General features: G+C 42.2%; 1 protein-coding gene across 5 annotated transcripts in view; it reads left to right on the forward strand.

Annotated features, from left to right (window-relative positions):
• Arhgap10 (Rho GTPase activating protein 10) overlaps positions 1–25,970 on the forward strand; it is a 242,164-nt gene that overhangs the window by 66,901 nt on the left and 149,293 nt on the right. For 4 of the 5 annotated variants that reach the window (XM_051205929.1, XM_051205931.1, XM_051205932.1 and 1 more), the window contains exons 2-4: positions 3,333–3,428; positions 3,501–3,562; positions 23,534–23,605. In XM_051205929.1, coding sequence (XP_051061886.1) covers positions 3,333–3,428; positions 3,501–3,562; positions 23,534–23,605 — 230 coding nt within the window. The remainder of the gene's footprint in view (positions 1–3,332; positions 3,429–3,500; positions 3,563–23,533; positions 23,606–25,970) is intronic. The other variant, XM_051205930.1, reaches the window with a different exon arrangement.

A 25,970-nucleotide genomic window follows, 5' to 3' on the forward strand; every position in this document is an offset into this window, starting at 1 on the left:
AGCACACAAGCAGAGTGGGCAGTGAGAGAGATGGCTCAGTGTACACAGCCCTGATGACCAGAGTTTGATCCTTGCATCCCGAAAGGTAGCAGGAGAGAACGGACACCAAGAGCTGAGCTCTGACTGCACACGTGCACCTGCATTCACACATGTTTACATGAAAACACAAACGATTCAAATAAGATTCAAGAAAGAATAAAGTATAGGGTAGTATCTTTGAACCTAGATGCCCAGATTTCAACAAAACACTTTCAGTCCCAGCCTACAGCATATTATAAAGATAAGCACTATGATCAAGTGGAATTCATCACAGGCGTGATCCAGCATATGGAAATTAATATGTATGTTAAGTCAATACAGTGAAGAACAATATATATATATATATATATATATATATATATACACATATATATATTAAATATATATGAGAAAGTGCTTGGTTAAAGTCAGCGTTCATTCATTATGAAAAACCAATGTTAGCTATTAGATATAGAAGGAATGTCTCTTAACACAATACAGATAACAGGTCACAGCTGTCATTGTACTCAGGAAATGGTCTGCCACAAGTCATAGTGTCTGCTTTCACCACTTTTATTGCTTGAAGTCTTAGTCATTAGGCAAGCAAAAGAAGCAAGATACTCAAATTACAAAAGAGGAATTCAACATTGTCACCCTTGCTACAGGACATCTTGACCTTTTAAACCAAATACACACATTCAGCAACATCGCAGGGCATGACTGATACCAACACCCCACTGTCAGTAGTGCCACTGTGCCAGGAGTGAGCCATCAGAGCACCTGGGAGTAATGGGAACTGCCTTGAACAATAGAAGGTGTCAGGGAGGTCTGTGATATTTTGGGCAGGCCGAAGATGGTTAGGTGTGGTTAGGTTACAATCTATCTGTGACTCTACCAGTCTGCCAACTCATTATAAGAAATAAATGAAGTAATATGGAAGTCTGCCCTTAGCCTGTGTCAGTAAAGGAAACTTTCTTCCAGCAGCCTCCCTAGTAGAGGAGCGGATCTGCTCTTTGCATCTAATCAGAAGAAACTGTTGAGTTTCACATGTGATGCTCATAGAAAGAAAAAAGCTTTTAATGGGCTTCATGACATTTACTAAACTGAAAGCAATTTTTGTTGTTTTGAAAAGCATCATATATCTGAAATTGGGAATGGTTTGAAAAAATTCATAAATTTAAATGTCCTCAGTATATGGAGGGCGGGGTGTGCACAAGCCTTGGCTTCCTTCTTCACCTCAAACAGAAAAAGGAAAAGCTAAAAGGTACTAAGCAATGGAAAAGCAGTTACATTTGTAATTATTAAAAGAAGTGTATTTTGATGTGGCCAAATGTTTAAATGTTACAAATATGAACTTTTGATGCTAGAAGGAGATCAACCAAAATGGAAAATGAGTATGTTAAAAGAAAAGCCTGAATGCTTAGCACAAGTACAGAATTACATGTGGGAGGAGAGATGTCAGATTAGCTATGCAAATAACATGAAGAATTAGAAAATTAATGTTGTAGAACTGTTATTTAAAAAGTACCATTCTAGAGCGTTGAATTCTGTACACCCAGCATTACTGTCTTTAGATGGAAGCCTTCTCTTTGCTCTTCTGGTGGTGACCTGGGTTTGAGGACACAGCTTCATATACACTCATATATGCATGCTGTGATTGAGAGGAGCACTTTCAACAACTTAAGTGTATACATACACATACGACCCACTTGCATGCTGCTCTTCTTTGTTGGGTTGGGATGGGGTTATGAGATGGTTCCAGTGGCCAGGAACTCATTGCAGTTCTCTTGTTCCCATCTCCCAAGTGCTGGAGTCATAGCCATGGGCCACCATATCTGGGTCACTGTGTTCTGACAGATCACATGTTTGATAAATGAACGACAGAATTGTTAAAAGTGACACGGTGGTCCCCCAATATTTAAAATAAGTGCATGACATGAAGTAGAAGAGAACCCTCTATCATACCTGCTTTAAAGTTAGTGCTTTCTTCTTTCTCTCTGAAAAGTTACCCCTGTGTTTCATTTTCTATACCTCACACTGTATGGCTACATAGGATGTTTTTGTTTTTGGGGCTGTTAGCAGATACTCCAAACTCATTTTACAGGGTAAGTCTTGCTGGGAGTTTTTGGTTGCACATCTGCAAATATCCATGTGTAAGAGGTTCATCTAGGAAATTTACCAAAATTTCTGAGTTGTAGGACTTCATCAAATTTACCTGAAATTGCCAAACTACCAAAATAATTATCTCAATTATGCCAGTGAGAGGTTTGTTTCTTCCTCTACTTTTGGCAGTTAGGAGGTTCAGCTATGTCAAGGCTTTTGTTTTTAGATTTCTGACCACTGGAGTTCAGTGCCTTTTCATGTGGCTGCAGCTCCCTTTAATCTCTTTCACTTCCTCTTGTGATATGCATGTTTTGCCCAATTTAAAAAGAGAAGTTCAGTTTTTATGGCAGTTATTTTTATTTTGTGGTTGTGTGCTTATTTCAGTCTGCTTTAGAGTTTTAGCTTAATCAGCATTATTAGTATTAGTCAGCTTTTCTTATGTGAGTAATCATGCCACAGCAGTGTGCATGCTACACACATGTGCTACCACTGAGCACCATACTTCAGTTGGCTGATTTCACATGTGAAACCTCCCTGGTCCTAGTAGCCTGTAATGAAAAAAGGAGATGACAATATCTTATAGTTCTTTGGAGATTTAGCTTCACTGTTATTACACTAACCCTTTAACTGTGACCATTCAGTATGAGTCTTTAACTTACCTCTGTAGTGCTATTTTCATTGAATATTTTTATTTGGAATCTTCTGGTTCCCTTGGGCTAGTGCGCATTTCCTTCTTCCCTCTTTTTTTTTTTTTTTTTTTTTTTTTTTGATGATGATGTTATTGGTGGGGGTTTTGTTGTTGTAGGTAGGGGTGGTGGGGTGTATTGGTGGTGGGGTGGGGTGTTGTTGTTGTTGGTAGGGGTGGTAGTATCAGTTCAGAGGACTCAGCTAGCTGTCCAGATCTTCTGTGACCTAAAGAAATGCTGTCAGATGGATGCTAATTACCTTGGAACTGCAGAATAAATTCTGCCCTGATTGAGGAGGAGAGAGGTGTGCAATGATCAGCTCTGGGAAAATGGGCAGGGGTGGGGTATGGTGGATTCACTGGTACTAGGTGGTGGGAGAAAGACAGAGGTGACCTGTGCCTGTGCCTTTTCTCTTACTGAGTGGAGCACGGTTCACTTGCCTTATCAATCCTAACAGAAATGCATTGTGTGGTAGTCCTTGGCTTTAAAGCAAGGACCCTGCTCACTGTGGTGTCTTTCTTTTAGGTCTTTCCGCAGCCCAGCGAAAGTTTGCCCATTCACTGAGAGACTTCAAGTTTGAATTTATTGGGGATGCAGAGACTGATGACGAGCGATGCATAGGTAAGGAAGGTGGAAGGGCCAGTTTGCTTCCCCTGCCACGCCCAACACAGACTCATGCCTTTCTCCTTACAGATGCTTCCTTACGGGAGTTTTCCAACTTTCTGAAGAATCTGGAAGAACAAAGAGAGATCATGGTGAGTATCAGGGATATAGATATATTGATTAACAACTTCCAGGAGGGTTCAGTCTGGGCTGTGCAGCTGTGCTGGACAGAAGTTTTGATACATTTAGTATTTTGAATGGGAGGAGCTATAGATGAGGTTTTCTCAGCTCTGGTTTCTGGGTCCATGGTGGTTCTGACAGTGATCAGTTCTTGGGTGAGGTTCTGGACCTCTAGGCATCTGTAACCTAGAAGGCTAGGTGCTGGTTTGCCTTTTGTTAGCAGAGCCTTTGGTTTACATGGATGCCATGCAGAGGATAAACAGAGTGTGTAGTTGGAGGTAGAAGGAACGGAAGGATTTTGAACCATAGCTCTGTGGACTTCTAGTTCATGAGGGTGACATAGCTTGGACCTGGATGTCTCAGGGATGATGCGATCCCGATTCTAATGAGAACTTCTCTAGCTAGCGTGCACTGTCCGAGTACCTGGTGCTTTTCTGACTACCCTGGGAACTCAGCAACGATGTTTTGGGAGAAGGGATTATAACTGTAAATTTGTGTGTCTTTTCCAATTAAACGAAGACTCATAGTATGCCTACCAACTTTCCCCATACTGTTCTCACTGCGTACCATCCCCCCTTTAACATTATTACAACTTGCAGAAGACCCTGGGTTCAATGGCCCCCCACAAAATAATAAAATAAAATACTGTTTTTGGTTCTTCAGAATAAACACTGCCCAGACTTACACTGGCATGCAAGTGGGTTCAGATGCAGTGCGATGCTGGTACTGAAAATAGTAACTAAAATGGTCAGCTGTGACTGTGTGCCCATGCCACTCTTAGCTATTTACTTCATTTTGGGTCTTTTGGATATCATGCCAACTCTGTAAAGAAGATAGTTACTCCACTCCGTGGAGGCACATGGTCTTCCCAAGATCACATGGTGAAGTAGGAGATAAAGTCCTGAGCTTCCCAACTTACCATGTAGCTCAGGCCTACATGCTTTAATTTCCCAGGTTGTAGCTAGTGGATTTTTCTTGGTCAGGTATATTTGCATTAGGAGCAAAAACCAAAGGATGAAATTAATTTTGATCTTAAGAGTAACACAGACATATTTTCTGAAATCTCATCATTTGCACCATGCCCTACATACTTAGGTATTTTCTATATGTTAAAAATTCCACAGAGGGTGGGCCAGTGGTAGCTTATATCTTTAATCCTAGCACTTGGGAAGCATAGAAAGGTGGATTTGTGAGTTCAAGGCCAGCCTGGTCTACAGAGAAAGTTCCAGCTCAGCCAGGGCTACACAGAGAAACCTTTTCTTTTTAAAAAACCAAAACCAAGCAAACAAACAGTCCATGGATGGAGCTGGAAAGATGCCTCATTTGGTAAAGTTCATGCCACACAAGTGTAGTGATTCAGGTTAGGATTCTCGCCTCATGTAGGAAGATGGGGCTACAGCAGTGTGCACATGTGATCAAGAGAGGTGGAGAGAGGAGGATTCCAGAGCCTGCCAGCTAAAGAGACTGAATTGATGAGCTGCAGGTTCAATGAGACCTGCCCTCAAAACTGAAGGCAGGGAAATAGTTGAAAAAGTCACCTCCTGTTGGCCTTTGGTCCATGTACACACCTATATCTGTAAACACATGTATCTGCAAATAGTTGTGTACACACATATACACACAACACACCCAGAATTTCATGTCCTGCAAGTGAAGATAGTGTGATCTCATAGGCTTTTCCTGGCACACTCTGATAGGTTCAGTTAGTGTTTCTACAATGTTAGTCACTCATTTCTCAGCTGTTTGGTAAAGACTAAATATGACAGTAGATCAAAATAGTGCCACAATATCACCTTTCTACACTGTGTGAACTGAAGGCATGGGGGAATAGGCTGGATGGAATGCTTTGGTTTATATTACATAAGAGGCAGGCGTGCGTGCGTGCGTGCGTGCGTGCGTGCGTGCGTGTGTGTGTGTGTGTGTGTGTGTGTGTTCTTTGACATTTAGTCATTCTTCTCTGGCATCCTGAGCATGTGAGTGTGAGCAGTATTTATTTATCTTTTTTTTTTTTTTATTGGTTGGAATCTGAGGACTTGGTAGCAAACATTGCAAGGCCACTGCATCCACACTTTTATGTGCTGGCAAGGGAGGTGATGAGTAGACATCTCCAGCATCAGGTGGTGAAGAGTTCTGCAGTTCAGAACAGAGATGGGTAAGGAGCTGTGGGTGAGCTGGGCAGAGAGGTAGTGCTTTAATGCTGAGGGCCTTTTTGGTAAAGGGCTGTTACAGGCCTGCCATGTGCAGGAAGGGGATCTAGGTTGAGTGGGGTTGGGGTTTAGACTTATAGTGTGACCACTTCCTGCCTTGATGGTTTGCTTCTGTATTGGGTTTCATGGAGTGATTTGATGAGGTTAGGGAACTGGAATGTGGTCCTAGACTCTGCTATAGATACCGGTTCATAGAGATGCTGTTAGCTGACCACTGATTTAATCTCAGCTGTGGTGGCAGCTGACAGTGTCTCTCTCTGAGGTAAGATGAGTGTAAGATGGTTGGGTTCCTGGGGCAGGGCAGATGTGAGAATAGGATTGTGTCTGTGGAAGGCTTTGAACACCAGAGAGAAGAATGGTACAGCATGTTAAAACTGACATGTGGGCTGGGCAGTGGTGGCACACACCTTTAATCCCAGCACTTGTGAGACAGAGGCAGGTGGATCTCTGTGAGTTTGAAGCCAGCCTGGCCTACAAAGCAGGTTCCAGGGCAGCCAGAGTTATACAGAGAAAAACCCTGTCTTGAAAAACCAAAGCAAACCCACCAAAACCCACAAAATTGACTTGTGGGAACAGAAATACCTGCTGGACAGGAAGTAGTGGAAATAGCCACAGGCACCCAAAGATGTGAACAAGACAATCCAGTTTAGTTTAGGAAATTGAAAGCATTTCAAGAATACAGTGTTAAATTTGTTCTCAGCACCCAGTGTGCCATCAGATCCTGTTACTCCCAAATTCCTAGTTGCCCTGCTGTCGCTTTGATGGGAAGCCTAGCATTGAGCCATCTCATGTACAAATACATACATTTGAAGTACAAACACCTCAGGCCATACGCCAGGATAACAATGATAAGAACAAAATGCATTCATTCCAGAAAACACTTCCAATTTGGATTCTTCCTCTGTGTCTTTCTCAGCTGGTCTCTCTGTAGCATCCTTCAAATAAATGACAATTGGTGGCAAATTTCCAAGTCACTTCCAGTCTGTAGGGTTTTCATCTTTTCCCCTTGACCAGAATTTATAATTTTTCATTTTATGGGGATAAGGAAGGTTTTCTGTGTAGCCTAGGTTGTTCACAAGCTTGTAGTTACCCTGCTTTTGCCTCCTGAGTGGGGTGTAGGCATGTGCCATCATGTGCAGAGAGCTGATACTCTTACTGGCATTTAACACATCTTTAGAAGTAGAAGTCCCCAGAGTGACCATAGAGTACAGCAGTGAAATTAATAAAAGTGGAAAGGTGTGTGCCATTTATCCACACTAACATTAAGTGATCCTCTGATCTTCTGAGGTCACCTCATTTTTTAGCATGAAAACTGGATGTAATCATGGCTGCCTTTGTGTCTTTAAAACCTTTTGAAAGCTTATGAAGAAACCATTGTGACATTGGAGTGCAGGACAGCTGTAAACTTTGAATAAGAGCAGATACATACCTAGAGACACTTTCAGTGTGGTCCTGGAGAATAGCTGGTGATTAAATAAACATTTAATTAATTAATTAATGGCTAGTTAATTAAACAGACAAAGGTATGCAGTGTGTTTGGCAGGAGGAGGGGAGCAGCAAAGCTTGTGGCTGTGGAGACTGTAAGCTGTGCTGAAGCTTCAAGTAGTGGGCTTTAGAGGGTAGATGCACCTGTCTGGAAGTGCAGCACTTGGCCAAACTCCCCCATTTGCTTACACTGACAGTAGTGTGTTCATGTGCCTAGTCTATAGCTAGGAGGGGGCATATTTAGTTCAGCAAATACCATGCTAGCTGCCATGTTCTTTCTCTTGAGTAGGTGGCTATCCACTGGGGTGGGGGGGGGAATGGTCAAGAGCATGTATACTCAGTAATTTTGCAGTAACGGAGGCACAGGAACTCAGGGAAGTCTCCTGGAGAGGTGGGTGATGAGCTGAATTGAAATACATCAGGTACCCAGTTAAGCACAGATGAGCTGAATTGCTAGACCTTCCTTGGGGGAAAACTGGATCTATTTGGGAAAGAAGTAAGGCAGTTTGAGTCTCCCCATCCTCCTCCATTGCTATTAAATACATTATTGAGTTTCTGGGTAGGTGTGGCTTAGTGGTAGAGTGTGCTCAGTATGAAGGTTGTCACTGGTGTCAAGCAGAACTATGAGCTGAAATCCAGTCACTCACTGGAAAGGGAAGTAGACAGAACAGCTCTGTAGAAAAGAAGCCACTGTTTGTTTCTACACCCAAAGTTTGGTCTCCATGAGCGGACATGCCCAGCCCTGTAGACCGTCTGTGCCGAACTTTTCAGGATAGGGTTTCTAAGTGATAATTTTTCTCTTTGTGTTTCTAACTCTGATTGTGGATGTGAGGAATCTAAACTGGGGAGCTGGGCTGGACACAGTAAGGGGCCGGAACGGATAGCTTGTGTCTGTGCATGTTGTCTGAGGGAAGCATCCTACTGGCAGCATCCCTACGATGTTCTGGGTGGCCTGCAGGACTTGGTAGACTTATCTGAAGTGGCAGTTGTTTGGGAGTCTGTGAACCTTTAAAATAGGGCTGCAGCATTTCTGAGCATTTTAAAGAACTTTTGTGCTGTATTTACTTCTTTTGAGTAAATCCTTTGAACAGACTGATTTTAGTTTTCTTGCCACCCTGAAAAAGGGCTCAGTTTCTGAGGATTCTGGAAAGTCAGAGTAGGGGTGTGAACCAGAGGGCTAAAAAAATTGCAGGGGACAGTGCCTGAGGGTGGTGCCTAAGAGGTTGCCTCAGATACCAGTGTCAGCACCACCTTTTCGTATTGGAAGTGCTAGGACAGGCAGGGCAACTTGTCTGCCTGAAAAAAATATATTCTGAGCTTTGCTATAAGCACTTTGGTTTTTGACAGTTGATTTTTTTTCTATGCTGTTACTGTTTTTCCATAAAAGAATGTTTTATGATGTTACTGAAATATTGACTAAGGTAAATGAATGTTTTTACTCTGGAAGAAAACCCCTTAGTGTTCCTTCTTTAGTATGTCCCACAGCAGGTGACCACTAAGCATGGTGGCAGGGCCAGTTTCACCTTATGTAGTAAGAGTTGGTTTCCATGTCAACTTGATAGGGTTTGGAATCACCTGGGAGGCCAAGGGTAGGCTTGTCTGTGGAGGTGTTCCCAGAAAGGATTAACTGAGGGGGCAGTGTCCACCCTGCACGTGGGCAGTATTGTCCATGGGCTGGGGTCTGTGACGGAGTGGGAGGGGAGAAAGAAGCAGCTAGCTTAGAGCTGGTGCTTACTCTTTGACTGGGGTGAGGTGTGGTCGCTGCTTCATTTGCTGCCCCTTTCTCCATGCTGACTGTTTACTCTTAAACCCTGGACCACAATGAATCTGTTTTCCCATTAAGTCACTTCCCTAAGATATTTTGTCACAGCATTAAGGAAGTAATTAACATGGGGGGGGGGGATATGCTGGAAATGCCTGTTCTCAGGCTGTAACCCAGACCCGATGAATTCTGAAATCCGAACCACTAGTTCATGAAGTCTCCTTTGCCTCAGAGTTAGGTTTTTCAAAAAGTTAAAACATGGTTTTTGATGGCTTTGTGCCAACCAAAGGGGTTAAAATACTCAATGGGTGAAATTTTTACCTTTTCTTTTTAGAGGCCTGGAAACTATGCCCATATTTGATTTGTCTTAATGAAGTAGGGTTCTGCTGTTTTAGTATTGCATAATAATGGTTAATGTTGCTTATGCATGTGAATTTATGTGATAAATAGCGTGAACACTAGTCATTATTGTGGAGTCTCTGCCTTCTATTTACTCTTACAAGTCATATTTATAATAACAAATGTGTAGTCAGTTCTACAGATAAAATGACACATTTGTCTGTCTGTGATTCTATTGGCTACTGATGGGAGAAATCCTAGCAGTCATTCATGAAGACATTTCTTAGTTGGCTTTAAAAGTCCATACCAGTGTCAGGCGTAGTGGAGCACACCTTTAGTCTCAGCACTTGGAAGGCAGGTGCAGGTGCGGAGCTCTGCGTTTCAGGGCAGCCTGGTCTACAGAGCAATTTCTGGGATAGCCAGGCCTACACAAAGAAAACCTGTTTTAAAAAACCTAAAAGAAAGAACAAAACAAAAACCAAAACCTTGGAGGTTGCCCGTGACTTTTCCTCTTTGGAGATGATCTTTACCATATGATGGTGTGTTTTCTTGTTGTATCCTGCAAGCCCATTACAGTTTAATCAGATATTCATGCTGTGTTGTAAATCCTGCTGCAGGAATGTCCCAATTGAGAATTTTCTTTTACACATCTAGAATAGTTAAGGAATTACATCGTGATAAATGCAATTCAGATTTTTAGCGTGGACTGGTAAGGACTTGGGGCCCTCCTTGGGAGAAGCCTTCTTGCCCCATGAGTCAGTGTCCGCTGTTGGTGACTCACCATCATCTGTGGCCCTCTGGCCTGTCCTCGCTGGATTCTACTTCCCTGTTGGAGCTTACATTTCCTCTATCTCATATCCTTGGGGTCTGTTCTTTGCTTCTGAAGAATTGTCTTATTTTAGATTCTACATGCACACACATGCGCGCACGCATATATGCATATGTACACCCACCTACCTACTTACTCACATACGCATTTACCCACTCACCCAAAGAGACACAGAACATTACCAGTACATTCCTATAATTGCCTAAACTAGAATATTTTTGTGGATCTACTATTTCATGACATGTATTTTTCAATCAGCTAGGTCAGCTAGGATCATGCATGAGTTAGAAAAATAAGAGGAAATTGGAGCCCATTGAAGTGAGTGATTTGTTGTGTAGGAGACCAGCAGATAAGAACATCATTCTTGGCTTCAGTTGTCTGTCACTGTCTTTCCCTCACCTCTTTTGGGAGGGGCATAAGTTGGAGACAGAGTCACTGGCCTTGTGTTCATTAAGGGTGCATTCGTTCTGCCAGCGGTCTATACCTCCAGCTTCTTCCCTCCATCTTGAGTGAAATGTGTATAATAAACGCAGCAGCATGAGCAGATGTGAGTTTGGGTATGGCTTCTTGCCTGTGTAAACAAGTACAAGTTGTCAGTATTTCAGTTCAGTTGTTAAATAAGGGACTGGTTACAGAGGGAATGAAGAATTGGAACCCTTGTTTAGAGAACTCGTTAAGTCAAGGAGGTTCTAAGCCACTTTGTCAAAAGGGGGTGCTAATACCTTGGAACAAAATCCTGGATATTGAAGTGGAGTACCCTTTAAAGAAATGGTATGTCTCCAGTGTTCTTTGGATGCACAAAGGGGAAAAAAAATGTTTCCGGGGGAGGGAGAACCAGATTTTGATGAGTAAGATGAAAAGTGATTCAGTGTTTGGGCTTTGAAGAAGTTTTAGAAATATTTTAACACAAGTAGTTTATTTCCTTTTTCATGTATATACACAATGAAAATAAACCAGTTCTTAAGAAGTTCTTTCAATAAACTAAAATATAAGTTCTAAGTTCACATATAATTAGACTTATTTAACACTTTTTCTTGATAGTATATGAGATACTGGAGTGTTTTTCATATTGTGGCATTCATTCTATAGTCAATAAAAATGGTTTTATATTGGTGGTGGTATTTATTTGAGATTGAGATAATGTGGAGAACTCTGGGAGTTTTGCCAGTAACAAATCTTGCTGATGCAAGGAGAGGGTGAATGGTGGACTTCATTGCATTAGTGTAAAGACCAGGCTTCCTCCATCTCCCCTTTGTCTGTGACTATGCACTGCAAAGCCAGGGAAGAAGGGGACTAGTTCCTGGAGTTTTTTTGCAGCCTAATATGCACCATTCAGCCTTCCTCCCTCCCTTTCCTGGGACCAGATGTGCACCCACATCTGGCACTCTCCTGCCACTACCTCTCCAGGTTCCCTGTCTCCCTTTCTCAAACCTGTCTGCTAACACAGCCCTTGGGTTTCTTTGCTTTGTGTGTGTGTGTGTGTGTGTGTGTGTGTCTTTCTATTGGGGGATTCTGAGTAGGGAAAACAAACTTCTGCAGCAGAGATTTGTCCATGGGCACAGTTGTGTTTGTTATTATCAATATCAGCAGGAGGATATTTTGTGTTTGTATAGACTGCTCTTTTTACTGTTAAGCTTCTAAGTCTTCCTTCATAAAGCAGATAGTTTCTAAGTCTGTTCTATGCTTTGCATGTTCTAGTACCCTAGGATGCAGTGGCGAATTAGCTTCTTGTTCACCATAGGCACTTAGCTGGTGGCCACCCAGGAGAATGAATTAGCCCAAGTGGTGGCCTCCTTAGCCAGGGGTGACCCAAGTGTCCCAGAGGCTGGAGATCAGGGTCCTGTTTGTTATTGACTAGATGCTTTTTTTTTCTCTCCCTCTCCCTCTCCCCCTGTCCCCCTCTCCCTTTCCCTTTCTCTCCTTTCCTCTCCCCCTCTCTCTCTCCTTCTCTCTTTCCCCCATCTCTCCCTCTCCTTCTCCCTCCCTCCCCCCTTCCAGCAGTTTGTTGCCTTATTGAGATGTTAATTACTTCCAGCTCTGCCCATAATATCACTGATTTAAGAAACTACAATTTTTTTTTCTGACTTAAAACTGGAAAGCCAAACTTTCAAATTCTCTCTGATGATGTGTTTGTAGCCTTCTGACAGACTCCTCCCTCTCTTATTTCCATGGTTTTGAATTCCTTCTCATAGTGTTCTGCCCAAGTATTTATTTTGTTAAAAAAAAAAAAAAAATAGCAGGGTCCTTACTCTGTCCCACATGCAGAGAGGAAAGAGGGCCAGGGTTAAACAAGGTTAAACATCTCAAGTGTACTTATTAGGCTAATTCCTTCCTGAGATGCACAGGAGTGCTTGAGTTATGGATTTTACTATGTACTAAGCCTAAGTTAAAGCATTGTTACTAACAAAGGGCATTAGATCTTAAAAATTATATCAAAGTACCACTGTCTTCCTTCAGAGTCTGTTATTGATTTGCTCTGTTCCTCTCCCAGTTAGCCAACATTCATGGGGGCGTGTGCATGGGTGCTTGTGTGTGTGTGTGTGTGTGTGTGTGTATAAACCTACAGATGCTGTAGAGCACAGACATTAAAAGGAATCCTAAATTTGGTAATGCAGATATGAATTATTGTTTTTTTTTTTTTTTTTTTTTTTTGCTGTTTTGGATCTGAGCATAGGTCATAGGCAGTATTCTGCGACATTAGTCTGAAGCTGAGGTTCTCAGAACTTTAGTTTCAGCCCTCCTGTTTTGTTGATTTCAAGCTAATTGGGATTTAGGATTGGAAACTTACAAACATCCTCACTGGATACTTTTTGTTCTTATGGGAATGAAAACAGAATGTGATAATTGAACTTACAAATGTGGACTGTTGTAGGGATATGCACTGTATGTACATACATCGTTCATTGAGGTGGTCGTGGACTGAAAGCCTTGGGCTTTCAGGGATGTTTTGTTCTAAGCTCCTTCCTGATTTCCAGGTTGATACCCTGTTGAGTGTATATAGCACCTTTGTCCTTAGGTCCTAATTACTTCTGTGAGCTCATAGAAATTCTCACCAGTTTGTCCTTGGTGGTGGCACATACCCTTAGTTCCAGCACTCAGTAGGCAGAAGCAGGCAGATTTCTGAGTTTGAGACCAGCCTGGTTTATGGAGTGTAGCCAGGGCTACACAGAGAAACTCTGTCTTGGGGGAAAAATGGGGGGTGGGGAATGGGATGGGGAATGTCTGTTGCTATACAAGTTAATGCTGGTTTTACTTTGTTTCCCTATCAGTTTAAACTGACCTTAAAAACAAAATGCTGAATTCCTTCCTGGGCAGTAGCTTTTTTCCTTATGGGTGAGGTATGGAGTTCATTCTGTCTTTATGGTTGAGATTGTTCACATTACAAAAGGGAATTGTTTTCTCTGTAGTGGGAAGATAGAACTAGTCAGGACAGAGCCACCCCATGGGTGGTTGAGCCAAGAGTCCATGGTGCCAGGGCGCTTTCAACGCTGTGTGATGATGTCTTTTTTTTCTTCTCAGTGGCAGTCTTTTGACTTTATCTCATTACTTCAGCTGTCTAGGAAAAATAAGAGCCATTTTAATATTCTCATGAAAACTTGGATTACATTGATAGGAAAAACTATAGTGTAGGAGAGCAGTCAACTAAATGGAGAAAAGGGTCCTAGCATGAGTGTGAGTGCAGAGTAATTGAACTGTTTAATAATGATTTGGTGTAGCTGGGGAATTTTTGCAGCAGTATCTATTTCCCCCTGTGGTTACACACACAACAACACTGTTTGTGGGGAGAAGGGCCTAATATACAGGGACAGTGGACGTAAAGGATTGGGTGAAATGAGCAACTGCAATGATGCCTTGTGTATGAAAGTTGTCGTCTCCTGTGCCAGCTGGGTGGGCTAGTGTGTAAGAGAAATGTCTACTTTAGCAGTATTTTATACATTTAATAGTTATCTAAGCTCTGATTGTGTAGACAGTAGGACACTAGTGTGTCACAGACACACATAGTCTTGTAGCACAGCTTCTCAAAGTACTGTGTGATGACCACATCTCAGGGTTTGCTTCCTTTAGTTGTAAGGTATCCACCCCACTGTCTAAAGTCTTTCTGATGCTGTCAGAGGGAACGTCTTCTCAGGCCACAAGTGCCAATTGACAGCACAGGTGAAGAGGCTCTTAAAAACAGCCCTGCAGTGTGCTTCCATGACTGTCTCAGTGTATCTGCTGGTCTTGTTCCCTGTGTTCCAATATCATATTATCTCTCTCTCTCTCTTTCTCTCTCTCTGGTGTGTGTGTGTGTGTGTGTGTGTGTGTGTGTGTGTGTAGAGAGAGAGAGAGGGAGGGAGGGAGGGAGGGAGAGAGAGAGAGAGAGAGAGAGAGAGAGAGAGAGAGAGAGAGAGGTCAAGCAACACATGTGAGTTTGTGTGGGTACATAGAGGTAGGTATTATCGGAGGTCACAGGATAGTAGTGTTTCCAGGAAGCCATCTATCTTGCTTTATTTTGCAGCAGGGTTTCTCATTTGCCCAGATATTATGGATTTGGCCAGTGTGCTTAAGGGGTCCTCTGGAACCCATACTCAAAGCCCTGGGATCACACATATGTACCACCATACCTGGCGTTTTTCTTTTTTAATTTGTTTTTAATAAATGTAGGTTCTGGGGATTATTATATTGCTCTTGCTTTATAACCCAACCCAATTTGTGATCTTAAAGTATCTGAAAAGTAGATTTGATAGTTACTGTTTTGGTCTAGGGTTGTTTGTAATCAAAATAATGAAAAGTGGGATGGATGGGCACTTAAAATCTGACTTTGAGCCTTGGAACCCACTTCAGACTCTTGAAGTTGTCCTCTGATCTCCATATGTGTGATGTGACATACACCCAGCTCCCCAGTGATACATGAGGAAGAGAAAATTTAATAATAAAAGCACACACCCTGGGAAGAGTTACAGAATAAGGTCCTTAGATATAACAGTCCTTTTTTGGGAAGGTATTTCTCATTTTGGGAAAGCTGTTTTATTCAGTAGATAAATCCTTGGCTCTTTTCTTGAGATTCTGTATCAAGGAAAAATAAACAGTTATGTCTCAGTTTGGTGGTTCCTTTGCTGCTGCCTGTAGAGTTTTCCCTTTAGTGCAATAAAACAGAAAGTGTCTGGAAGGTCATGGGAGAAAATACTGGAGAGTCTCTTTTGCTCTCAGATGGTGAATTCCTTTAGAGGTCACAGCCACTTGGAATCCAGGCTTTAAATAATGAGGCTGTGGGGAATGGACACATTTCCTCTGTTTCTTCTATGCTCAGCCTGTCTTTGCTGGAAGCTCCTCATTAGACAGGCAGAGTTTGATGTTTATCCCAGCTCCTACACTGTGTTACCTGGGCCTCTGCTTTAGAAAATTGTTACTAATGTTACTATGGTATGCACATTCTATCCATGCCATTTTACTTTGTGTGGGTCTTTGGCCAGAAGTCTTACCTTCTTGCACTTTACAACCCCAGAACTCAGCCATTGAAATCCAAAGTGGGAGGAATTGATAGTTGCTACTGTTGCTCCCACCACCTTGTATAGGTTAGCAGTTGTCTTAGCTCATCTTAAGCTGGAAGGTTGTCTAAGGTAAGTTTCCTGTTCTTTTTCTGTTTCTGACACAGTACTGGGGATTTGATCTGCCTACTGGGTGCTCTGCCATGGAGCTATGTCCACAGCCATCTTATTATTAATATTTGGTTTCTGATACAGCGTTTATCTGTGTAGCCCTGGCTGTCCTGGAACTCACTCTATTGACCAGGCTGGCGTTGAACTCAGACACCCACCTTCCTCTACCAAGTGCTGGGATTAAAGGTGTGTGTCAGCACTGCCTAGCTGATTTTTTACTTTGAAACTATTCAAGGTTTCTAGAGCCAAGGCGCTAATGAGACAAGAACTGAGACCAGAGTCATCATTGGGAACATCACTGAAAAATTTTATAGTCCATTTAATGTTTACCTTGTATTTTGAGTCTCTGGAATTTGCTGTCTTAATCTTTCAGAGTAACATGGAAATATAGTTTGTGTTTTTCCTTTCTCCAGTTTATCTAGAATTCCCAGGATTGAGGATAAATTGGGACCTCAAGTTTCTTGCGCTAACTTTCTGTGAAGAAGGACCCTGTGCCTAGACATGTTTATATAGAAGGAGTTTCTCATCTCTACCTTGGAAGGCTGCCCAGGTCACTATAGCTCTTAATAAATTCCTTGCAATAGTGAAACCAGACCCTGCTGCTCTGTGGCCTCTACATGTTACATCTTGTGGTACACACTGGGAGCAAATTAAAATCTGTTTTCTTCCTTTTCTCTTGTATTATCATTTAAGTACTGAACGGCAGCCTTTGTGTTCTTGCTAAATGTTCTGTTCCTCCTTGTTTCCATTAAACACTGCCTGTAGTTCTCTCCACCCACCTTTAAGTGGGAGCTAGGGATTAGACTGTCAGGCCTGAGCAGCAGGTGCCTTTCCCCGCTGCTGAACCACCTTGATGCCTGGATCTTTTTTAACATTCTAAATAGGAACATCTCTATTAAGTGTTTTACTGTTGTGAGAGGTTCTTCTTAGATGTAACTGCTGAGTTGAGCACCATGTGTAACTGGTTTGTTCCTTCACCATCTGACAGACACATTTGGTTAAGTGGACATTTTAGGGCTCAAAGCTCATTACTGAATTCATACAAACTGTTAAAATGTCCTGTACACTTGAGCAACTGCCTTTCAGCATCAGAGTCCTGTAGCTTTCTCACCCATGAAGACTTTGTGGGATCACGTTTGAATCCCTCTTTCAAGTGTGAGAGCTTCCAGCCAGCATTGCACTTGACCCAGTCTGTGATGAGCAACAAACTTACAGGATGACGGAAGTGACTCTAGGCAGGGTTGGTGGCCTGACCCAGGGGCAGATCCTACCTTGCCTCCTGTTTCTGTCCTGGGCTGCCTGCCAACAGAGCTGGTCCTGCATCACTTACTGCGCATGGCTGATTTTGAGCTCTAGTACCCTGTCACCTGGCCTTGTATAGAACAGGCTGGCTGTCTCCTGAGACAGGCAACTGAGACAGTAACATATTTTATGTTTATATAGTTGCCTTTTGTCTCTGAGACCATCTAAAACCCTTCCCAAGCCTCAGGAAGGAAGGAATTCTGGGATTCTTTCTACAGAATGATTACATCATTTTTATATTGTGGTAAAATCACATTCTGTATTTGTTCTCTCTCATTTCATTTTTAACACATGGAAGTCTCTCTCATTATTCAATTGTTAATTCAATTGTCTTTGAAATGCAGAAGGTATCATCTGCCCAGATGAGCTGCCTTGCGAGCCGCAGGGTAGGTTGGTTGGAGATTTAGTACTCATTTGTGTCTGGGGAGGAGGAATAGTGTTTGTTATTAGGAGGATTTCTTTGTCTCTGGGGAGGACAAACAGTGCTTAATTTTAGGAAGACTCATTTGTCTCTGGGGAGGAGGAGCAGTGTTTCGCATTAGGAAATACAAGTAATACTTTACAGCAACAACACTATATTTCTGTGAAATTTTGAGAGAAATGTGAGATTCCATGGAGCCTCCAGTCTCTTTTGAGAGAAAGAAGAAAACAGTCCTTGTTTTATGACCAACAGTACCTTACAAAATGATAAGTGGCTGGTCATTTAAGGAAATACTTTAGGCTCTGTTCTAAAGTTACAAACTAGAGTTTCCAGGGGATGACAGTATAATGTTGGATTTTAAGCTTTGCAGAGCATTTTTAGTTAAAAAACAAAACAAAACAAAGCACAGTAATAACCCTAAAGCTTGTATGTTGTTGGTGGTCAGCATTCCTCCCTCTGCTTTGGGAGTTTGCTTATTGACTTCCAGCTAGAAGAGGTCCTCACACTGTTACCATGTTACGAGAAGCTTTTTCTGCTAGCCTAGTCCCCGATCCACGTCAGTCCCAAATAACACACAGAGACTGCTGTATTAGATACAAAGCTGGTGGCCAGTTACTAGCGTTTCTTATTGGCTAGCTCTGTCTTAAATATTAACCCATTTCTATCAATCTAAGTGTTTTCATGTGGTCTTAGCTTACCAGGAATGCTACATCTGCAGAAAAGAGAGCAATTTCCTATTTGTTGCTGCTTATGTTCTGATTCTGCCCAGCTATGTCACTTCCTGCCTGTCTGTACAGACCTCCTGACCTCTATGGTTAGCTAATGGCAGTATCTGCCATGCTATGTCACTTCCTGCCTGGCCAATCAGTGTTTTATTCATCAACTAATAAGACAAACATATACAGAGGAACAGTCCCCATCATTTCCATCCTTTTTAAAGCTCCTGGTGGCCAGGCAGATGTGTTGTGTATCAGATCAGTTCTCTAAGTGAGGAAAATTTCCTGACTTAGAACTTCTCGTAAGCTAGCTTTTTGGTCCCCTTTTTCTGAGGGACTGTTTGCTGCCAAGTAAGGGATTTTAGGAGACTGTCACATACCCATATTACAGATGTCTTTGTCATCCTTTGAGCATTTCCTTTTACTATTTCAATGGTAGCAGATGACACCTGATGACTCTAGCTTCCTATGGGCCTCTTGCCTTCATTTCCTTTATCAGCCCTGAACTGCTAGGAGCTACATACCTCAAACTGCTATTTTTTTTCTCTTCATGGAGGACCTTTCTGACTCTTATGTTGCCTGGAAAGCACCTGTTGTCTGCTCCAGGCTTGGGTCTGCCATTTTGATCGGCATGATCACTCACTGAAGGATTCACTCTTTTGTGACTTGTACAGTCCTATAGCTCCATTCAGCAGCATTTCAGATACCATATCTTGGGATGCTGGTGCATTTGTGTCTCTGGGAGATGCTTCCATCTGGGATGAACCTCATCTCTCATCCTCTCTTCATCGTGAGAGGCAAATCCCACAATAAAGGCAGATGGAAATTTATGTTCACTTTTCCAGCAGTACTGTAGCCCTGCCCAGGCTTGTTCCTGTTTTCACAGGCTGCCTGCCTGCCTGCCTGCCTCCCTCCCTCCCTCCCTCCCTCCCTCTCTTCTTTTCTCCCTCTCTCCCTTCTTTCCTCTCCCTCTGTCTTCTATAGTGAGAAATTCACCCCTGGCACCTGTTGCAGGGACTACACCTATTGGGGGTGGGGACAGGTGTGGAGGTGACCTGGGAGGACTAGGTCTTGGGTCAGGGACCCCAGAGGCACTCTCTTGCTTCCTGGTCAGAGACAGATAGCATCCGGAGACATCCTTGGGACGGGAGCCTGCTGGCTGTTATCTGTCTCTGTTGCAAGTAATTTCTCCCTGAATAAACATCCATCAGCCTATCAGTTTTCCCTGATCCTTATTTATCCATGATAGTCTTCAAATTATTTTCAGGCTGGAACTCTTTGTAAATGTCTTTGCCTTACAGCTCACAGAGAAAATAGGCATCTGGTAGCCCTTCCCTCTGCTTCTTCATGGCATCTACAGGCATATCAATACTGTCTTGTTAGAAGGGAGGAAGGGTCTCAAGTCTCTGACAGGGTGTCTCCCCATGCAGTTTCAGCATTTTGTGTCTTCCCATGTTCTATGTAGCCATTCATCCTCTTTGTAGGCTTTTCATATGGTCATTTGCACATACTCTCATCTCTTATGTAGTGATTTCTGTCTTTAAAAACAAAATAAAGCACCCAGGAAAAGTCCTTCCCTGTTCTAGTGTCCTTCTCAGTCACTTGTGCAGTCTTTGTGGTCACTTCTCTGGAGAATGGCTGCCCTCAAGGTAGTCACACTTTTCAACTATGATCACCTGCTGTTTGGCCTCTCCATAGATATTCCATAGATATTCAGTCAGCTAAGCTGACTGAACTTACTGAGTGTCCTATAAATTAAGATTCACTTATTTGACATCTGTTCCATATCTCTTTTATCTAAATCTATCCTATTACTGTATCTGAATGATCCTATAGATTATATATTTTCTGTAGAGTCTAGCATCCTAGGAGAGAAGCCAGGTCCCATTGCATGCCTGTATAAAAGCTGTCATCCTAGGAGAGAGGCCAACTCTCATTGCAGGCTGGTAGAACAGGTTGGCAACTGTTCATGGTCACAGAAGACAAGAGAGTGTTCACAGTGATAGACCTCTGAGCCCATGTTTAACAGAGACTGATGCTCACTTGGCAGACCTTCTTCTCCTTCATTTAACACCACGTTTTAGCAGCAGATTCTGGCTCATCACAAGTGTTGTTCATGATCACTAGGCTCCTTTGCTTTTGTGCTGGTGATGTGTCAGGTGGAGCAGAGCTGTTCAGTTTATGTTGAGCAGGACCCCCAAAAGAGAAGGGGCTACAATTCCAGTATCCCCTTCATAGTGACCTGCTGTCCTCCATGTACATCCTCTCTTATAAAGGTTCTGCTAGTGCCACATGCTGCTGATGGACCCTTCAGTATATGGACCTTTGGAGGCTGTTAAGGATCCAAACTATCAGTGCTCTTAGGTAGCTGTTTGCTCATACAAAATCTTGGAGCAATTACATATATTCCCCCCCCCCCCCCCCCCCCCCGTATTCAGTTCACTTAGCTTGCAGATATGTCTGAAATCTTCTGGCTTCTTTTTTGTGTCTACATTTGTGTGAGCCAGCATCATGTCTGGTCTCCTGGGGGAAACTTCCTGGAAGAGTTTCTTCCAGTTTCCTCATTTTTGAGTCCTTTGCTCAGAACAGCAAACCCTCAAGAGATGCAGTTATCATTCTATTAGTTCTCTCCTTAAAACCGTCCAGCGGCTTCTGTCCACTAGGGTGTTCTGACTGCAGCCACCTCTGACCCTCTGCTGACATTCAGCTCCCTCTGTTCACACCAGTGTTGTATACCCTGGCCACACTTCCCCCTTGACGTTGGCTGTCACAGGCAATGTTTCCTTTTTTCTTTAGTTCTGTTTGCTTTAGTCCTGTGCCTCTGTGGGCTTCAGGCTGGAATCAGCTGTCTTGAGCCTCTTACTCTGATTTCTTCTCATCTTTCAGCACATAGCTTTGATGTCACTGCCCTGATGAAGATCACACTGAACACATTCCTCCTTTTCCCTTTTGATGAAGTCCTTGCCATACTTGGCCTCATTTTCTCCATTGAAAAACTACTCTAGAATTTGCACTCATTCCTCCCCCTACTGATCAGCAGATTTCACAGGGGCTGGGGCCATCTCATTCTTGTTTCCTTGTTATAGTCCAGGTTGGCACACTGGATACTCTTCTGAGCAACAGGCTCTGGTAAGGTGTCTTGGATGGGTGAGTGCCCACTTGTTACTTTGACTGCAGTGTTCTCTGTGGTTTTGAATCCCCATATCTCTCTTTTGTGACCATAGAAGGATGTCGGCCTGTGTTAGATGGCGGGCATGCTTGTAACTTCCTCCTTTTCTGTGTGTGTCAGCTGCTGTAGAAGATGTATTTATCATGTATGGGTGTATTCTGAAACAGTAATAGACTAGATTTTCAGAAAGAAGCTTTGTAAATGACACAGATGTCATACAGATTTCCTTAAAATTATATATTTATTCAAGTCGTGTAAAATGGAGTTCTTAATTGGTCTAGGTAATAAAAGGTCAGAGTCAGATATAGCGGGAAATGCTGAGATCAGAGAGAAGGAGCAAGCCACAGCACACCTTATCTCCTAAGCGTCTCCACAGAGGAGAGAGTGATTTCCTGTTTGTCCCTGCTTATATACTATTACTGCCCAGCCATATCAATTCCTGCCTGTCTGTACAGACCTCCAGACCTCTATGGTTAGCTAGTGGCAAGCTCCATCCTCTGACTCCCAGACAGGCTTTATTTGAGCAAGAAAGATAACACCACATAATTTGTATGTGTGTTGGGGGGGGGTACACACATTCCACTGTGCATATGTAGAGGTCAGAGAACAATTTGGGGAGTCAGTTCTCTCCTACCATGTGGGTCTTAAGGATCAAATTCTAGTTGTCCGGCTTGTTGTCAGATGCCTTTGTAGGACCAAGTATCTTAATTGATGGAAATGTGTATGAATTGGATCACTTTGAAAACTGTTGGCAGGTCCTCTGACTGCTTTCTGTGATACAGCCTGGATCATCTCCAGACCTTGCTTGAATTGCCAGGGCTGCTGTTTCATGCCTGTCTGTGTTTGCTCTCTTCTTCAGTGTGGGATGTTCTCTGCTTGTCACTTTTTGCAGTCAAATGGTGCTAAATTCAAATGAACATTTGAATTTCACATTCAAAATGGAAGATGACCCCATTCTCTCTGTGTAGACAGGGTCTGCATTACCTTAGCTCTTTTGCAACTAAGTAGCAAATTTTCCAAGTGCATGAGTAGCATTCAGGAGTTCAGGGACATTTTGTATTTACCTTGTATTATGAGTTATGAGTGTTTCCTTTATAAGAAATCCTTATGTAATGAGTGAGTGCAAAAGAGCCTTTGGTTAAATTAAGAATCCCAAGGCTAGGAAGTATAGCTCCCTGGAAGAGCGCTTGCAACAGGGTGGGAGGGGGCTCAATTTGATTTCTGGTATGTTCCATTTGACATTTTTTTCCCTCTCTGTTTTAAGCTTGGGTTTTTTTTGGGGGGGGGCTTTGTAAAACATAGATGACACATTCTTGTGTAGTTTTTTAAGGTCCTTTTGTCATTCTGGATCTTGGAGTTGGAGGTTGAGAAAGCTACTGTTGAGTAGTATACTGTTATCAAATACACCTTTCCTTAGGTAAATAATCCTTTTATTTGCATTTTCAGCATTCTGTGGCTTTGAATAAAAACTCAAGTGAGTCAGTGTAAATTGTGAGTGAGACTGTGGTCAGAGTGTATGAGGCTTATCATCTTGACCCTCCGTGCAGTGATGCTTGCCAGCAGGCCTTCACACTCAGTCTGACTTTTGCTTGAGCCTTCATGATTCTGTCCATATTGCTAATGCACGTTCCATCCTCGGGAGGACAGGGAATTATCAGTGATGAAGTCAGACTACTTGTATTTAGAAGAAAGTGCAGTTCTGAGTCCTTTCTTAATGTGTGATTACCAGGGAAGGAATGTAATTGAATTTTAAATTTCTGAGGAGGAGGTGATCTCAAACAGAAGTGTTATGTAGTGGGTGTCATAGAGCCCTTTGTTTACTGATAGCCTTCATGTTGTTTGAGGAGAGCTGTGGGCTGAGTTGCATGTTCTCTGACAGCTGCTTCAATCCTCTTCCCTGAAAACATTTACAGATGTGTAGCTCTTTAATATGTTATACAGTACCTTAGTTGTTATATTGGCAGAATGAGGTAAAACAGTTGATCATTTTATTTCTGGGTGGAGTGCAAGAGGAAAATGAAATACTGTGTTTTTCCTAACGCTGTGTTCTTTTGTTATTACTCCTGTTCTCTAGGCATTAAGTGTTACTGAAACCCTGATTAAACCCTTGGAAAAATTCAGAAAAGAACAGCTTGGAGCAGTAAAGGTTTGTGTCTAATTTGAGCACACTTGTAAAAAGAATATGCTGGCCTTTAGCTGTGGCTGTATTCTTTATTCACATTGGGCAGAGTGGAGGGCATGCTGGGGTAGACCATCTGTTGTTTGATGTTTTAAATGCGCTTTTTCGCCTTCGGGGAGGTGAAATTGAAAACCAAACAAAAACACCTGGATGGGCAGTAAAATATCTAGTAATCTGTGGCTAAATCTTTACAAGGAACTTGAATTCTTTCTCTAGATGGAAAGCTGTCAGCTGAAGTCACAGCTGTGTGTGCATGTATCTCTGTTGTTCGAGAACTGTGACTGTGCTAGGCTTTGATTAGGGACACTGCTCCCATATGATGCCATGGAAACCAGGAAGAGGAAAATTTATTGAGCTTTTATTACGTACAAATGTTTATTGTAAGAGTGACCTACAGCCTCACATTCAAGGATCTGGGATTTAGCCAGGATACCCGGAATAATATAGCAAGCAGCTTTGCCACAGGGGAGCCTGAAGTTTTTTTAGCAACTTCTAAAGTTTGTGATCTCAGCCTTGAAGTTAGTCTAGATAAATAATTTCCACCCATCTTTTTCTCTTCTAATGTGAGGAGAAGTATGTATGGCTAGTGTCTTGTTGACCGTTCTTGGCCTGCAGCAAGGAGAAGAAAGCAATACATTCTAAGTAAGGAAGAGAACTTTTACATCTGTCACATTTCTCTGCACAGGGCTGGGGATATGAAGTGGTTTTCCTTTCCCTTTATACTCATAGATAGTAAAAAAAAAAAAAAAAAAAAGTCAAAATTTTTTGGTACAAATAAACCTTGTGCCCGGTACCTATAACTACACAGATAGGCATAACACCCTCCAGTCTTTTTGTTTGCTATTTATAGAATTCTTCCTCAGATGAGTTGGTATTTTTGTTTGATATTATAATTTACAGAGAAACTGTAAATTGAGGGTAGTGGGTGTCGTTGAGGATGCTCTGTCCCTTTTCCTGACAGTAGATGAGCTGCAGCAGCTGCAGCAGCTCCTAACTTCGACAGGAGATGGAATGCACCTTTCTACTCATGGACAAATCCTTGCCTTATCTGTAAGGTGAAGGACTCAGTACCCATTTGTTTTTCTCTGATGTGATATAGAAATGAATACTTTACATTGGTGTGGATTTTGGTTTATTGATAAAAATTCAAGGTCAATTTTGTTATACTGTATGTATGTATCACTCTTGTTTGGGGTATTATATTTATGCAACTCATTTAAAAATGTAATGTATAGCTGGGTGTTGGTGGTGCATGTCTTTAATCCCAGCACTCAGGAGGCAGAGGCAGGCAGATCTCTGTGAGTTTGAGCCTGGTCTACAGAGCTAGATCCAGTACAGCTTCCAAAGCCACAGAAAAATCCTGTCTCAAAAAATCCAAAAAATAAAAATAAAAATAAATAAATAAATGTTAATGTATAGTTAAGAAATACAAATTTCTTATACAAAAGTCATGTATAATAGTCAAACTTATAGTCATATTAGATATTTTAGATATGCAGAGACATATTTCAGATGGATAGGAAGTCTTCAAACACTTCAGAGACCTACAGAATATGGCATTTAAAATTTTTGAAGAACTTAGACTTTTCCTGACAGTCAGACAGCACCAATTGCTTCAAGAGGATGATGGGCATCAAGGTAGCTCCTATGGAGGTTGCTTTCAGGGTGGTGTGGATAGCCATTTGGAGAAGAAACTGTTCTTGCCTGGACTGCTTGACTGGGTGCTGTATAAACTGGACATGCAGGACCCATGGAGGAACTTGCCAACATAGCATGGGATAGTCCTTCAGGGTTCCTGCTTCACAGAAGAAACTACCGGACATTCTATAGGACACAGAGTAAAGTGACAGACAAACTTCCTGCTTTGCTGAGAAGTCTGCCAGACACTATAGCCTGTAAGCTGAAGTTGGATGCCCCAATTTTGCAGAGGAACTTTGGGTGACTGTGTAGGCAGCCAGATGTCTCTGTCATTTTTAGAGTTTTGGAAGTTGCTTGCAATTCACTTCTTGTTTACTTAGGTAATATTATATCCTTCTGGGGTCTTAGATGGAGTTGAAGACTAGATATAATTATAGCTTTCCATAGTTACAATAAAAGATGAATCACATAAACTTTGGACTCACAAAGATAGGATAGATGATGTGGTATTTTCTTTAAATTTGCCAAATGCAAACAGACTGAATATCATAACTGTAATTCCTGCTTGATACCTGTTTTGTTATATGTAATTTTACAATGTTGGAGTTGAAACCTTCCTTTTTAATTAGACAGAAAAGGGAAGATGGCATGGGATGCCCTTCTGTGTGCTGTGAATATGTTTTATTATCATTGC

The sequence above is a fragment of the Phodopus roborovskii genome, unplaced genomic scaffold (genome assembly GCF_943737965.1).
Source record: "Phodopus roborovskii unplaced genomic scaffold, PHOROB, whole genome shotgun sequence".
Taxonomy (NCBI): Eukaryota; Metazoa; Chordata; class Mammalia; order Rodentia; family Cricetidae; genus Phodopus; species Phodopus roborovskii.